Source organism: Desmodus rotundus, chromosome 8 (genome assembly GCF_022682495.2).
Source record: "Desmodus rotundus isolate HL8 chromosome 8, HLdesRot8A.1, whole genome shotgun sequence".
In the NCBI taxonomy this organism is placed as follows: domain Eukaryota; kingdom Metazoa; phylum Chordata; class Mammalia; order Chiroptera; family Phyllostomidae; genus Desmodus; species Desmodus rotundus.
This window is the reverse complement of record NC_071394.1, coordinates 36,812,649-36,825,005: the sequence shown is the minus strand read 5'-3', so window position 1 is coordinate 36,825,005 and position 12,357 is coordinate 36,812,649. Positions and strand designations below refer to the sequence as shown.

Below are 12,357 nucleotides of genomic sequence, written 5' to 3'. Positions count from 1 at the left end.
TGATACATAGTGGACTGAATGGTAATTAAGTGCAGATATAATTACATTGTAGTTGTATATTAATTGTTGGTGGCTTCTTACTATTTTTGGGTACTCTTGGCTCTTTTGCTTAATGGCAGTGATTCTGACATGGTTCTGTTTAGAGTCCAATATTTGTTCCATTATTCTACTACTTTGATGTTCTCTAATAATCTCTAGCATCCTGTTTGGTGTTTGGTTCACAAATACACGAATATACCTTGTGAGTTTTTTTTCTCACTTCCTTGTTGTTAGAGTTGAACACCCTGAAGTTTGTTTGAAATTCAGTCATTATGAAGGTAGTTCTGCAACTCAGGTGCTGTTTCTCTCCTGAACACTTACATTACAGGTGGGCTTCTCTCAGTGTATTTCACCCTTTGCACTGTTGGGCTGGCGGTGATGAAGAGGAATAAGATAGGTGCACGGCTTGGGGTAGAAAGAGAAGCTTGTAGAATGAGAGGGGCCTTGATGAGTACGTTTTCCGTCACTGGTCACATATTTATTTATGATTACTTCCTGCCTTGAACTGTCAGTCTGCCCTCCTTTCCTGATCCAAGGAAAGCAGTCATCTGTGTAACTTCCTAGTTGAGGTTTTATGGTATTTAATTCGATATATGTAATTCATTGCAAACAAACGGTCTCTGATTTTACATCATCAATTTAGCTTCCTAAAGGGGAGTGTGCATTACTTCTAGATGATAAAGTACATTACTTTGGTTATATTTTAAGGAACTGCTAAAAGACAGCAGGGCTCTGAATCTTAGAGAGTGAAAACATTATTTAAAAGTATCTGCATTAAATATGCACATATACATATTACATTATATGTAATGACTTTGGGACAGTTCAAAATTGATGATTTACGTGAAGCCCTCTTACTTTTAAAAGTATTTCTTTCATACCTTACCTCTCAAATGTTGGTTTATGACTCCGTGATACATCAGCACCCTGTTCCAGTAGCTTATTACTCTCACGGGCAGTACATTTTTCACAGTTGCAGTTTTCTCGCGTTGCCAGAGTCTGCTTCCTCTGACAAAGGCACGGTGACCTGTGAAACAGTTTACAGAGCTGATTTAATTCAATAAACATTTTTTCCCCTAAAACGTTAGGGATAGGAAGACCAGATGTCAGAGATTTACACCCGGAGAGAATATTCAGCACATTGACTGGCGTGGTATAGAACTGTAAAAACCTGACCTTAGTACTCACCCAGGTATAAGTGTTTACTGTATATATACATGGTTGTTCAGTGACTGAATATGGATTTGTGAGAAACATCTATGTTTAAAAATTAACATCAGTGTTCCAAAGGAAGACAAAACACTATCCAGGTAAAGCCCTTTCTGCAGATTTAAGTGAATATTCAGTGGTGATGAAATATTCCACGGGGTTGAAACACACTGGAGGTGTAACTGTGACCGCAAAACGCAGGATGATAACACCCCCCTTCGGTCCTGGGCAGGGGAGGCAGCAGGGACCACCTCCAGCAGAGACCTGTGCTTGCCTTTGTCTCCACATTAGCACGGTTGCTGCATTGAACCCGAGCACCTGAGCTCAGGTAATTGAGCCTGCAAAGCAGTGCTGCTAAAAGTGTTGATGGAAAACTACGGGCATCAGTACCTGCCGGATGGCCTGGGACCTACCCCAGGGTCACTGAGTTCCAGTCTCGGAGGGTAGTTCCAAGCCAAGGTTTAACTAGCCCATCTGGTGCGTCATCCACACTCCCCAGATTTAAAGACACCAGACATTTTTAAAATGGAAATATTCTGGTAGATAAAGCACACTTAACAGATCTCTACTGAACATTTCCTTTTTTTTTTTTTTTTTAGAATTTCATAAAGTTTAATATAAAAATTCATATCACCAAAACATTTAGGCATACAGACATATGAATATGAAAGTGGAATTCTGAAAAGGGCAGAAAAACAACAGTTAAACTTTCCAAGCTTTGAACATTTCCTTTTTAAAAAATCCGACTCAGCGCACTAGTTTGGATCGACTGCGGTACTTACAGTGGCTCAGAGCGGACGTTCGCGCTCCGTTCACACAGCAGCGCATTGCCTGTTCTCAGCGGGCAGTTTTCCTGTGTGAGTGATTCAGGGGCGTAGGCCCCTTCCTTCTTGGGGCTCTGTTGGACTTCCAATGGTTCAAGAATCAGTCTTGTCACTGAATCACAACTTTAATGGGTATTCAAGGCCTATTTAATGACTCTGCGTCTGCGCCAACTTTTAATAGGTATGGTGAAAAGCTCTGTGGAAGGTTGCTCTCTTTAAATACATAAGTTTTTTTCTTTTCTTTTTTTTTCTTTTTCCTCTCTTAGGGCTGGGTCTGTCTATAAATTGAGTCTGGCTAAAAATTTTAAAAGTTTCTTGTTTTTTGCCATGTGTCCATGGAGCACTTTTCCTATACCAGGGAAAGAGAGGAGGAAGAAAGGACTATGAAAAACATTAACGTTACGAGCCAGTTTGAAGCCATTTCCCTTTTAAAGAACATAGGGAACACGCATCACAGATGCTAATGTATGCGTGCATATGTAAAATAGCTAAGAGAGACCCAGAATCTCTCAACAGTAGTTGTTTCCTCTGAGACCAGCCAGTAGGAGAGTGGAAGGGAAGGAGGCCTACGTTCTGTGTATAAATGTTTGTACTGTTTGAACTTGCATCCTGTCCCTATATTGCATCTTCAAATAAACACAAATACGTTTTTAAGGAGAAAAAGAATTGCACGTGTAAGTCGATGCGAAGCAATGAAACATTATCTCCGTTTTTTCCTGATTCAGGGGTCCAACGTCACTGACACCTGCACTGAGATGCTCATGTGTGGAGTCCTACTGAAAATTTCTTCTGGGAATATTCAAGAACGGGTGTTTTTCCTTTTCGATAATCTTTTGGTGTATTGCAAAAGAAAACACAGGTAAGAGGATACACAGGTAGCTTTTCAGAAGTCATTTGTCCATCTCACGGGTCCCACCTTTTCATTTTCCTCTGTGGTTGGTCCTGGGAACTCACGGTCTCATCAGCAAACTTCCACACACTCAGTCTGTCCTATGACTGTCCCCTTCATCTTCTGATAACACCTGGCTGAACTGTGACTGTGACTGTCCATCGATGACACTACCTCCCCAGGAGCCTCTGGAGGCTCCACTAAGCTGCTCATGTCAAAACTACCATTGACTCTGTGTTTGCTAAGTAAGTGGTCGCTTTTCTGCTCTGTGTGTTTTACTTGTTTTTTCATCAGTATTTAGCTTAATTTGGCACTTCTTCCTTCTTAAAACACTTATATCTTTATTTGGTAAAAACTATAGAGCACAAACCATGGAGCACTGAATGAGAACATGTTGGGTCCAGTTAGGAAACTACTGCTGTCCCCCAGGGAGCAGACACTGGTGGGCTGAGCTAGGGTAGACGAAGAGATGTGGGAAGATTTTGGTATGTTTTAAATGAAGAATCAGTGAGATTTTCCAATGGATTGGATGTGGGAGGATGAGTGAAATATAGGACCCAAGGCCAATGCCTGTGGTTTGGAATCAAGGAAACTAATAGAGAGGGAAAACCGGGAGAAGAACAGTTTTAGGAGAGGAAATAAAGAAATTCGGGGGGAGATTTTTAAGTAAATATTTTTTCAGCTACACTTTGCATTCAATATTATTTTGTATTAGTTTCAGGTGTACAAAATAGTGATTAGACAATCATATACTTCACAGAGTGTTCCCCCTGATATTTCCAGTACCCACCTGGCACCATACATAGTTATTACAGTATTATTGATTATGTTTTCTATGCTGTACTTTACATCCCATGAGGAAATCAAGAATTCTATTTCTTCCATGTTGCACTGGCTTTTTCTCCTTCCTAGTTGCTCTTCCCTCTGAGTTTTGCATGGCCAAGTTCTTCATGTCTTGGAGATCTCATTTAAATGTCACTTCCTCAGAAATATCTTCCCTGACCACCGTATCCAGGGAAGCCTCCCAGCCACCTTATTAATACCTGCAAAGTGCATGCTGATATTTTCTCCATTATTTATTTTCTACCACCTTTACACGATCAGACTGTAGGGTTCGTGAGAACAAGGGTCCTGCTGCTTTTTCATTACTAGTTCCCCGGAGCCTGGAGCAGGCCTCTTATGTAATAGACACTCAAGAATTGTTTGTTGAATAAGTGAATAAATGATTGAATGAACAAAACCCAAGCAAGTCCCTGGTATAGCTTAGCCATTGTTAAAATAATATTATGTATTAATGTTATTGATGTAATCGTTGTTTGTTTTAAGGCATAGATATGATATTTTTTTTCAAAAGGTACTTATTTGATAGGATGTTTTCTTGAACTTTTGGGGAAAATTTTTGCAGGTTGATTAAGCAAAGTAGTAAAGTTGCACTTTACTGGGAAATTTCCTGAGCCTGTATGTGCTTCTTCTTAACTGCACCTGGGAAACTTCACTTTCAATGAAGTGGTAGCGTGTACCTTCATAAAAGGAAACAGGTTAGGATTTGAGCCAAAAGATTATTAAATTGTTGTCATCTTTGCTTTAATGAGCTTTCTAAAACATTGGTATTTACCACTTGTGAAAATGAACTTGTTTATTTTTTTCTAGTATGCTCTTCTAAATTCTTTGTGTTTGGTAGCAAGATTGAGACTAATAGAAAAAGGATTTAGGGAGATGTAAAAGGGGGTGTTGATTTTACTTGTATGTAACTCATTCAACACTGTAATGTAATTCAAGTTGTTTAGGTGTAATTATTTTTTCTAGCTTTGTTGAGGTATAATTGAGAAGTAAAATTGTAAAATATTCAGAGTGTACAACATGATGATTTGATATACATAATATGTTGTGAAAGTGTTTTCCTCCCTGAGTTAATTAACACGTCCATCTAGATGCCATTACTAAAGGCATGCACTTGAGAATATCTTTTTTTTATTAGCACGTCTCATTCTTATTCATATATACATACCTTCCTTTTGCAAAATGTAGACCATACAAATGATAATGTCATTTATGGCCTCATGGCCTTAATATTTAAATAAGTTCAACAATAAGAAAGGTTTTATAAAATTAAAATCTTGTGGTTTAGCAAATATCCTTAACATATGTATAGCATGGACAAAATACTTAGTGATTAGAAATGGAAATCACCAAATAAACCCATATGCCCATCCCTTCCCGGATGATGGTGGCGGGAATTGCCCACCTGTTTCGTACATTTTAGTATACTTCACTTCCTCCACTGGGCACCGTCTCAGCTCTAAGGATCCTTCAGAAAGTTTGAGTGAACTGAACCTTTTCCGCACTTCCATAATGTTGTAATTTCAGGAACTGGAGACCTAATGCATTTCTTTTAACTTCAGAGTTACGTTCATTAATGACAAAGGTGCTAATTAGACATCCCAGCTCTCCATATTTTTAACACTATTAATCTTAGAGGAAACTAGTACTTAAAAATAATATATTAAGTAGTACTTGAAACATATAACATGACTGCTTAGTTTGGCTTGTTTATGAGCTTTATATATGAGATAGTATCATTATGTATTCAGTATCATTATGTATTCAGTTATATGCAACTTATATTTTGTTTAAAATATGCTTTTAAAACTATATATCCATGTGTGTAGCAATAGTTTATTCATCTTAAATGCTACCTGATGTTCCATTGGTTGAATATAGCACAGTTTAATTAATAACAGTTTATTTGTTCTCCTGTCTGTGCCCTTGAGGGTTCTTTCCAGTTTTTCTGTTGTGAACACTCCTGTGCACTCATCCTAACGACCATTCAAACACGTACTTAGGAAGGAAGTCATAGACTCAAGATATGCAAGCCCTCAGCATTATAATGTAGAGTAAAATTATTTTCAAACCATAGGCTTTTTAATCATTAAAATTCAGCAGAGCCATTTTCTGAAGGGACCCAAGATCTGATTGAACGAAGTGTTACAGCTCCGATACACACTTACCAGAACTTCACATTGACTTTATCATCTGCAGGTCAAGAGAAATGCAAAAAGCCTGTACAGAGTTAACTGCGGGATCACAAAGAAAATTAATACTTTGGAAAATAGGACCCGATGATAGATTCTATGCCATGATTATTTGCTTGTGACTAAAACTGTCATCAAGGATATTAAGCTTTTCAAAATATGATCAGTTTTAAGTATGATGTATCAACTTATAGGAAATTCTTTTTTGAAGCACACTATGATACAGTTTCCTACCTGAGAGAATATGCAGTGATTGGCTTCTTAGTAGGCTCTACGTTTTTTATCTTTGGCCTCCAATGATGCCAACTTTTATAGTTACCCTGCCTGAATCCTGGGTTATGGCACTAATTTGGCCTTATTAATGAGGGGCATTTGGAGGTCGCTTTTAGAATGAGCAGGAGAGGGCAAGGTCACGAAGGCCTGGGGCTGACAGACCCTCGGGCAGATGAATGAATCAGTTTAGTTGGTTTTCTTTACTACTGATGAAGGACTGTAAGTTTTGCTCAGGGTTTAGACAGATAAGCGAGGATCTACACTGTTTTCCAAAGAAGGAAGTCAGGGACTGTGAAGACACGTTGAGACACCTCTTTGCACTCCATGGCGGGTACCTAACTACAGAGGAGGAAAGGTGAGGGCACACAGGAGTTGGTGCACAGTTGTGTCCTAACTTTTACTGGTGTGTCTGTGCCACACAACAAATGAATAATGATTTCAGCATGTTAAATTGTTACCTAGACTGCGTCAATAATTCAACTTGAATAGCTCAGGTCAATTGAAATTTCTTGAGTGACTAGGTAATCTTTAATCCTCTTGAATCATTCCTTACAATCTTTCCTTTTAAATTTAATTGAAAAGACTCAGTTTTTAAAACAATCTCTCCTGAATGTTTAGTGATTCAACTATAAACATCCACAATGACCTAATTCATTATTACAAATGCTCACCTGTAAACCTGGGTTTTTTTAATCTTTGTGTTACATACTTGTGAAGATTAAAGACCAGTGCCGAACCCACTATATGCAAAGGTTTGGAATGTTTTGGACTATTTTGAAAGTAAATAAAACCTTTGTGAAGGAACATAAATGGATTGAGACTTACTAACAAGTACATAGTTATCATTCCATATAAACAATATAAGAAAATATTTTCAACTGGGTAATGCTTAAGAACCAGCAGAGTTAATTTCTTTGCAGAGGGACCATAAGAACTAACTGGGTTTTACTGGGGAATTACCAGCTACTTACTAAGAAATGAGAACTGAAGGTGAAAGAAATCACAGGAAATTTTAACCCCACTATTAGTGTCTGTCAGAGTTTGACTTGGCACCGTTGACAACCTATATTGAGCAAAAGTACATATTTACCTTTCCACCTACATATTGTCTTGAGCCCAGAGCTTCAGTTTATTTAAAAAACTAGAAATAAGTCGCCTCTCATAAAGCAACTAGTGCTGTTAGGAATGGGAGAACACAAGTAGAAAACACCAAGAGCCTAACATTTGATGTCGTTGATTGAATTGGTATCTCTTTTTCAAAGATTTGCTTAAATTATATTTCTTCAATATTGTTTTCCATTAAGTAGAGTGATAATGATTTTGTGATTTCATCCCTTTGTAAGACGGTTGAAGAACAGCAAGACATCTACAGATGGACATCGATACCTTTTTCGTGGCCGGATCAATACCGAGGTGATGGAGGTGGAGAATGTGGACGATGGCACAGGTAAGTGGTGAGATTTACAATGAAAGGTTTGATGGTAAACTCCCTCATAAGACAGACTTCTCCCTTGAATAATTCACATGCAGTGCATCAGAGCTTCAAAATACTTCATCAGGTAGAGCAGTCAGAGGAAAAAGGCGAAAGGGAGAGAAGAACTGTTGTCATAGCAGGAATTTATATTTGGCTGAAATACACTAACATTAAAAACAAAGATACAAAGAAATAGCTGAGCAGGAATAGCAGTACTCGGAGACACGCACAGCTCCTAGTCTGCAGAGTGTGAGTGCAGAAAATAGTTAATGAATGAATTGATTTTCTTAAAGTTATGCTATGTGTTATAAGCATGTATGTGACATTGTGTTTCTCTAATATATTCAGTGTAGAATATAGCAAACTCTAAATTTATTTTAACTGTACATACATTATTAATATAAACAGGTTGCCAATTTGCTTGTACAAGAAAGTTGTGGATGGAGGTGGTTTGTGTAATTTTAAGTGCTCATTTTAAGTTATTTCACAAAGATGGTAAACTTCTGCTCTGAAGGTTTGAAGACATGGAAATCATGATTAGTCACAAATTTTAAGTAAAATGAAGTTAAAATACACTACTTACTATTTGGGAAAAAGTCTATAATATAAATGCCTAGTTAATTGAATCACTTTTCCCAATGTTTTTAATTAGAATTTCAAAGGTATGCTTCTAAGAGAAAAGACAAGATAATATAAAATATATTAATTGTTGATAAGTGACTTTTATTCCCATGTAGATAAATGTCTTGGCAATAATCAACTTAAACATGGGGTTGGGGCATAGATTAGCACTGCCCCCCTATAGCTTTGTTGTCATTCCTGGATCTCAGAGGGGAGAAGGGTATTTATAATCTGTCAGGAACACAGGTTTTCAAATCCTCACCTGTGTGCCATTCCTTTGTATTATTGTTAGCATCCCATCAAATTGTCCAGTACTTAAGATAGTGAACTGTGGTTGCCACAGGTATGGGAAAAAGACATGCAATGAGCTCAAGTCAGGTGATTCCCGAGAGAGGGCACTTACCTTGGGAACAGGTCGTGCTGTGGAGATGGTCCTCCTGGCTGATGGTGGGATAAAGGTGTGGAGCTGTCAGTCAGCAGGGACGGGGAGAAATCTCCCACTTCCGGTCCCTTTCTGAGCTGCAGACTTCGGTGCAGTTGCAGACTCCCGGGATCACACGTGGGACCTAGCAGGCTGCCTTTCCATGACGGGGTGTGTGCACATTAGTTTTTAAAAGGTGGCAGTAGCTCATTTCATAGCTTTCTGAGGAGACTGTTTAGTGACACGTAGACACTTAGTGCTACCTGTGTAAAATGTGGACAACTCTCCTGCTTCTGTAACCTGAATGCTCAAGAGAACATCCTAAAGCCCGCATTTTGCTGGAGGTGGAAGTGAGATAGGGGAAGGCAGTCAACTCTCCACGATGTTGCTTTAGCGCTCTGTTTGTTTTCTTCCCGTTTTTCCATGGCAGCAGAGCTCCTGTGTCTCACTTCCTTCCTTCTCCCTCAGATGATGTGGTTGTCAGCATTCGTACCAACTACCCTGGTTGTCTAAGTGAATTTTCCATTGATTACTTGGTCACTGAGCTCATGGGAAACTGGAGCCCTAGATAAAGACATGTAAGAATCCAGGGCCTTTGGAGGGATGGGCATAAATTGCTGTCCTTGGTATGTCTGATGTAGGGGAGCGAGAGCCTATGAGGGGCGATGTTAGAAATGGTTACTGAGCATGGACTGCATTCAGTGTACAAACACTGTGTTAATGTTTTTGTTCTTCAACACACACATAGAACGCAAAGACAATTTGAAGAATTTACTGGTTTTGGAACTTTTGTGAATTGAATGATTGCATTGATATGATACTATATATGACATTTGCTTATTCACCTTTGCCCTTAATTTCTAGCCGACTTCCATAGCAGTGGACACATTGTGGTTAATGGATGGAAGATACACAACACAGCAAAAAATAAGTGGTTTGTGTGTATGGCAAAAACACCCGAAGAGAAACATGAATGGTTAGAAGCTATTTTGAAAGAAAGAGAAAGACGAAAAAGTAGGTATATGCACTGGGCACTATTATACTTAGGGAAGATTCCAACTTAGCAGCAAAGCAGATAATGGGCAAAAGTTATAAGAAAGTCAAAAGGTACTTAATATTCACTTGAATTTTCTATGTGATATAAGCCCCATGCTTAACTATTTTCTGAATACTTCCAACCGTTACTTACTAAAATAAAAGACAAGGATAACTTTATGTAGTTAGCAAAATAATTGTATTGTGACTGGCAGTGTCTTTTTAATAGTGTCTTAGTCTCTTCAGGCTGCTCTAACAAACTACCGCAGGCTGGGTGGCTTACAAACAACAGAAATTTACTTTTCACAGTTCTGGAGGCTGGGAAGTCCAAGATCATGACTCCCGCAGATTCTGTGTTCTGTGACAGACCACTTCCTCATACGACGCCTTCTTGCTGTACCCCCACCAGGTGGAAGGAGCCAGAGTGCTGTCCCTGGAGTCTCTTGTATAAGCATGTCAATCACATTCATGAGGGTTGCATGCTCATGCCCTAATCACCTCCCAGAGGCTCCACCCACTAGTGCCATCTCACTGGGATTAGGCTGCAACACATGAATTTGCGGGGCACAGATACTCAGCCTACAGCAGATAGTGTCACTCGCTTTAAAATGTGCTCAATGTTCTTTGCACTTTATGCTTGCTGTTTCTAAAGCATCGTCACAGCTTTCCTTTAAGAGACAAGCTTCAACAATATGCAGTGTTACAGGGCCTCCAACGATTCTTCTCTGTATATTTAGTAGGGCATTGAAAATTCCTAGGCCAGATACATTGGTGTCCTCATTACTGAAGAAGACACTTTGGGCATACATTAACTTTATAAAATGTTACAGTACCATTGAATATAATGTAATATAATCCAATAAGGACCTGGTTCGTATGAGGCGGCCTGGCTCAAATTTGCTTCATGTTTTTAGCAAGATTTGCAGGAGGTATTTGTCCTGACAATTTTCAATTGTGTGGAGTTTGTCTGCAAGTAATCAAATTTCTGTAATTCAGCTAGGAAATAGAAATGCTTCTACAGCCACTAGTTTCTTTATCAAATAATTGATAAGAAACATGACTGTTTATTCCTTTCCCCAGAGATCTAGGAATAAAACATTTCATTGGCAATAAAATTGTAGAACATGAAGAGCCCTTTCTGTCTTCAGATATATCCCCTTGAAGAATGAACAAACTTTCTGCCTTAATTAAAATATCCATAGTCCACAGTGGTGTAAGAATTTCCAAATACTTACTCCTTTGATTGATATTGGATGAAGAACCAGATAGGAATTTTTACGACAAAGATTATGAATGCATAATGGACTCCTGAGTTTTATTTAATCTAGCAATTAATTCAAACATATCAAATTTTTTAAAAGATAAATTGAATTTTTTTATCATATTGAAGCTTTATATTTTTCAGAATGACTATGCATGTAGCTATGTCCAAGAACCCCATAAAAGGTGGAGGAGGGGAGAAAGAGTGAAGGGAAGAAAGAAAGCATGTTCTATAAGTCTGTACATGTTAATAGGCTCAATTCTTACGGGATTAGTCACTATTATTGGCAAATGTTAATGGCTCCTGTGTTGTAACAAATAAAATGCTAGTAAAATTTTGTAGCTAGAAGACTAAAATACTTCAAGTATTTCTTCTTCTGCAAGAGTGTTCATGGAAGTGTCGCTGATTGAGTGGCAGTGTTCCCAGGACTTCCGCTTGGCACTGTCTCCTCTCAACTTGATTCCTTGCCTGGGTCACCAGATCAACTTCCACTTGTACATTGCCAAGTTCTCAGTCTTTATGTCTAGACTTGTCCTCTCTCCTGAGCTTCATACTTATGTATTCCACTGACCCCCAAACTCCACCTCAATGTCCAAAGTCAATGTGCTCAGCTGCTGGGCTCCTCCTTACCCAAACCTTTTGCCCACTGTCTACCCCCCACCCCCCATTCAGTTGTCCTGTCTAAAGCCTTCTAGGCATCCTGATTCTTCTCTTCATGCCTACGATTCACCTGGTGGTTTTTCCTCCTAGTACTGTCTCCTACATATTTCTCAACTTTGTTCCTATTATTGCCGGTAGGGGCTTGAACTTGCCTGAACGCTTGCAGTTCCCTCCTAATAGTCTCCCTCTATTTAAATTCTCTCCCTTGCAGCTTGTCCTCTGAGCTTAATTCCCAGAGCAACAATACTTCCTTTCCTGTACCACCCTGCCTTCTCCCCCTCTGGTGAAAACAGAGGGTTCCCCAATACCTAAGGAATGAAGGGTCTGGAACTGCAGTTGAACAAGGACCCTGCCTAACCCACCAGCACATCTCCTGTGCTCTCACCTAAACCCAGGGCTTCCTGCCGGTGCTGCTTCACCTCAGTTAGTGCTTGTGACCCTTATTCTCTCTGCAAATCCTATTCATACCTATGCATCCAAACAGGGCCCTTCTGCAGAGTCTTTCTGGCCATTTTTCAGATAAGGGAGGTACTCTGAATGTGCTTCTATTGTATCACAATTTTTCCTCTAAGGCTGTCTCTGGGGTCACCTAGTCCAGTTGTGCTGACTGAGTCCTGCA

At 39.2% G+C, this 12,357-nt stretch overlaps 1 protein-coding gene across 1 annotated transcript in view; it reads left to right on the top strand.

The window, feature by feature from the left end:
- Positions 1-12,357, top strand: part of PREX2 (phosphatidylinositol-3,4,5-trisphosphate dependent Rac exchange factor 2) — a 223,257-nt gene that overhangs the window by 73,216 nt on the left and 137,684 nt on the right. Inside the window, exons 7-9 of the mRNA XM_024572341.4 lie at positions 2,798-2,931; positions 7,610-7,713; positions 9,647-9,796. Of these exons, the coding sequence (XP_024428109.2) occupies positions 2,798-2,931; positions 7,610-7,713; positions 9,647-9,796 (388 nt within the window). The remainder of the gene's footprint in view (positions 1-2,797; positions 2,932-7,609; positions 7,714-9,646; positions 9,797-12,357) is intronic.